Here is a 3,977-nt window from a genome sequence, read left to right as displayed (position 1 = left end):
GAAAGGGAAGAAGAGCCGCACATTCCTAAACTACCCTTTACCAATTTAATTGAATAAAAAAATCAGTAATTATTAATAACCATTAGATGTGATTAATGAATGAATGAAATTTGATCTCTAGTTCGGTCTTTAAGAAGGGTTCGACATTGATCACAACTCTGTTTACAACCATCTCTATCTATACATCTATAAAATATATTTTTCATGAATTTTGATTTATTTATTCTATACAGCCATGGTATCATTTAATTCACGGAAAAAATATTGGTTAAATTTAAATTCATTATTAGTGACTAATAACATTAATATTCATCATCTAAAACCATGACAAAAACATATTTCTATTTTTCTTAATATTTTAATATAAACATAAATATAGATACAAATATTACTCAAAAACTACACTTGAGAGCATTTTAGTGATTTAAAAAAAATAATATTAACTAAAATACTTTTATTTTAATAATATATTATTTCAAAAATATATAATCTAAAGTAATGATGAATCAGTTAGGATGTGATTAAATGTTTTATTTGACGTTTTACATAATTCTTAAAAGTAAATATGACATAGTAAAGTTTAAAATTATATATCTCTCTCTCATATATGCATTTAAAACTTGATGACAACTGATGACAAGTAACTAAAATTCGACCCTAACAATTTCAAGATATGATGTCAATAGAACAAATAATGCCAACAAAAATATCAAAGGAATGTCAACCGGTTTACGTTGTGTTGACATGATTTTATAATACTCCGTAGTTCCAATTGCATTATGTTATTTCGACAATAGTCTGTTGCATAAAAATGCAAATAAAGAAATTAAATAACCAAAATCATGACCATGTCTTTCTCCATCTTCAAGTGACCCAAACAAGCAAGAACGTACTTACTTGCTTACGGGCTATGCAACAGCGACAACATAAGCGTTCCAAGAATCCTGTTGCTGGAAGCTCGTAGCCTCTTCGTACTTTATATCTCGTCCGGCTGAGAACCCATCCGTGCGCCTAATTTGTCCGCTGTCAGGCATACTACGTATCCAAAAGTGAACTGAGCGGAATCCGGCCTCTTGCAAGCAATCTTTCACTTCTGGCAACGACCATCTAGAAAAAGTATAGAGTTCAACAATGACAGCATGTGCTATTTTTAACCTCATTAACTGGATAGAACCGAGCTTACAGTCTCCAGCTGTAGCTAAATGCATGCCGAATCTTCCTTTGCTGCTTGTGGAGGTTATAATGTAGACTGATTCTTGTTTTCCTTTGAATTATGTCGAATTCCGCTTGCTCCCAGACATACTGTAAAAGACATGATACGGGGTGATAAGAATAATGATTCTGGTGATATGTTCGGCCTATTTTAGCATAAACCAGTTCCAAGAGATGGGGATACCTGAATTGGGTGAAATAAGTCCGATGAGACTATGATAAACAGATCACAAACATAACATTTTTCATGCTATGTTCTTTATGGAGCCTCATAATTATGTGAGTCTGTTTTAAGTCTTTTCTATAAGCAGAACTCAATATACCACTTCATGCTTCTAGAATAATCATAAGAGTTTTTAAGGATTGGGAATGACTTACTGTAAAATTTGGAAATCTCCTCTGAAGCCGTAGCGCACCCTCTGAAGATGTGCCTCCGTATAAATCCATGACAAATATACCACCTTTCCGGCTGAGGGTATTGTGTGCATGCTTGAAGTACAAAATCAGCTCTTTACGACTGTGCAGGCAGCAGCAACTGTAGTTAAAAGCACACACTATGTCTCTGGGAGGCAATTGAACATCGTTTAAGGACTTGGCCTCTTGGACGGCGTTAGCGCTCTCCTCTAGACAAGAACTCGCTGTGCCGTCCACTGACTCACCTTCATTATCTTCCAAAGTCATTTTCTGCAAAATCTCATCAGGGCTAAAGTTAACCAATTTTGATTTGAGAGGTTGCAAGACATTTCCGTGAAACAGGGATATTCTGGAGCGAATATCAGGCCCAATTCTGTTGACATTGTTCTCCAGACACCAGTCCAGTGCCTCAACGTCTAAATCTAAGCCTACAGCAGTTCTTCTAGCATCACCATGAAGCCATTCTATGCTGGCAAATGCATAAGATACGAAGGATTAAATCCTTTTTGCGGACACACGTGACAAGCTTATATTAAAAACAAGTGCTACCAAACCAAATAAATGAGAAGCATGAAAAACTTCCTAAATTAACAGATTGTTACACTGGTTGATAGAAAGCCAATTTGGAGGCAACAAAACTACATGAATTAACAACAAGTGAATGGCTTATTAGATAATAACAGCAGTAATACGAGTTAGCACTTCCTTACATACAGCAATGCTTCTCTGTTATAGTAGCTACAACAATAACACGATCACATCATGTATGCATGACCGGAAACAAAATTACCAAATTTACAAGTAGACATGAAACCATCTTAGATGGTTAGATTGACACCAGTCAGATCATCTACTCGAGAACAATGCCAAACCGAATATAATGCAATGCATTGTACTGTTACAAACTTGGCAACAATTAAGTAATTCATTCCATTTCATGGTCAAACACCCTTCATATCTATCACATCACACAACACATTGAACAAAACAATTTTTCCACACACAAATCAATTACCAAGAAAAGCAAGATTTATATACCTCAAAAGAGCAGTGCCACAAAAGTCTTCTTGTAAATGGAGGGGCGCCCTCCCACCCACATACATCAAAAAGAACTTCTGCAGATAGCTTATATCCCCTTTTGGCGACTGCAATTCGAGCAACACATATGATTCCATCTAATACAAGATTCACTAAGACAATATATTTATAGAAAGCAAGCTCTGCTTTAAAGGGAAAAGGCTTGCAAAAGCTCACCTGTACGGACTGTTGATAAAGAGAGAATTTTGAGGGCAGCCCACTGTCGATCTCTGCACTTATCTCCGAACCCTCATCATTTTCTTGATTATCCTCTTCTTCTTCCTGCGATTCTGGGTCGGAATCGGAGAGAGCGGAAGGAGGGTTTAACGGGTAATCATTAATCGCTCCCTCTTCATTGTCTTCAAGAAGGTAGGATGATTTTTTCCCTCGGCGGTGATTGGCGCTTTGCTTCTTCCCGTGTTTTCCCATTTTCAACTTGGGTTCGAAAGGCGGCAGTATGCAGCTCGGACTGAATTTATGCTTACAAGTGTCCAGCTTTTAGAGTGTTTAGGTAAGTTTAATAGGGCATCACAAGGTTGATGCTCTTGGCATGACAGGGTTGAGGCTTGAGCTAAGAGCATCATTAACGCGAGCGGGCCGGACCGCGGCCCACGCGTTAAACCACCATCATTTGCGGCCTGGGACGGTCCCGGTGACGCGCGTAGCTGAGTCCCAGCCCGGCTTTGGATGTCTTCCGGGCCAGGCCGCAAGTCCCCTCCATTAAATTATTTTTTTTCGTTTATTTGCCTATATATACTAGGGCTGGGGAAAAATACCGAAATGCCGAAATATCGGCCTTATCGAACCGAAAAAATACCGAAAATACCGAATTTTCGGTATACCGTGATTTTTCGGTACGGTATGATACCATACCGAAATATTTCGGTAAGGTAAAGGTATGAATTTTTATATACCGCGACATACCGAAATTCGGTATATACCGTAATTTAAGGTATATACCGTAAAATATGAATATAATAATATAAAAAGTATTTTATATATTTTTAAATTATAAAATTTATTGTGAAATATAATATAATATGAATAAAATATACTAGTATTTAATACCTCGTATATTATTTAAATTACTATAAAATATATATAGTATTCTAAAAACTCAAATATTCAATTTTCATTGATATTGAAAGTAAGGTATACTGCAAAAGTATGGTATACCGAACTTTGGTACGGCATACCAAAAATGAGGTACGATATCAGTTTAAAAATTCTCCACACCGAAAATAAGGTATACCGAAGTTCGGTATACCGAAAAT

General features: G+C 36.5%; 1 protein-coding gene across 1 annotated transcript; it reads right to left on the bottom strand.

Moving 5' to 3' along the window:
- Window positions 1-707: 707 nt before the first annotated feature.
- LOC121788729 lies at window positions 708-3,228 on the bottom strand. The gene is made up of 5 exons (XM_042187348.1): window positions 2,881-3,228; window positions 2,665-2,771; window positions 1,591-2,095; window positions 1,184-1,302; window positions 708-1,107 (listed from the first exon to the last, which is right to left on the bottom strand). Exons 1-5 carry the CDS (start codon window positions 3,130-3,132, stop codon window positions 909-911), a joined length of 1,182 nt encoding a protein of 393 aa, XP_042043282.1. The 5' UTR covers window positions 3,133-3,228; the 3' UTR covers window positions 708-908.
- Between the last annotated feature and the right edge of the window lie 749 nt (window positions 3,229-3,977).

Source organism: Salvia splendens, chromosome 2 (genome assembly GCF_004379255.2).
Source record: "Salvia splendens isolate huo1 chromosome 2, SspV2, whole genome shotgun sequence".
NCBI lineage: Eukaryota > Viridiplantae > Streptophyta > Magnoliopsida > Lamiales > Lamiaceae > Salvia > Salvia splendens.
This window is presented reverse-complemented; position numbering and strand designations above follow the sequence as displayed.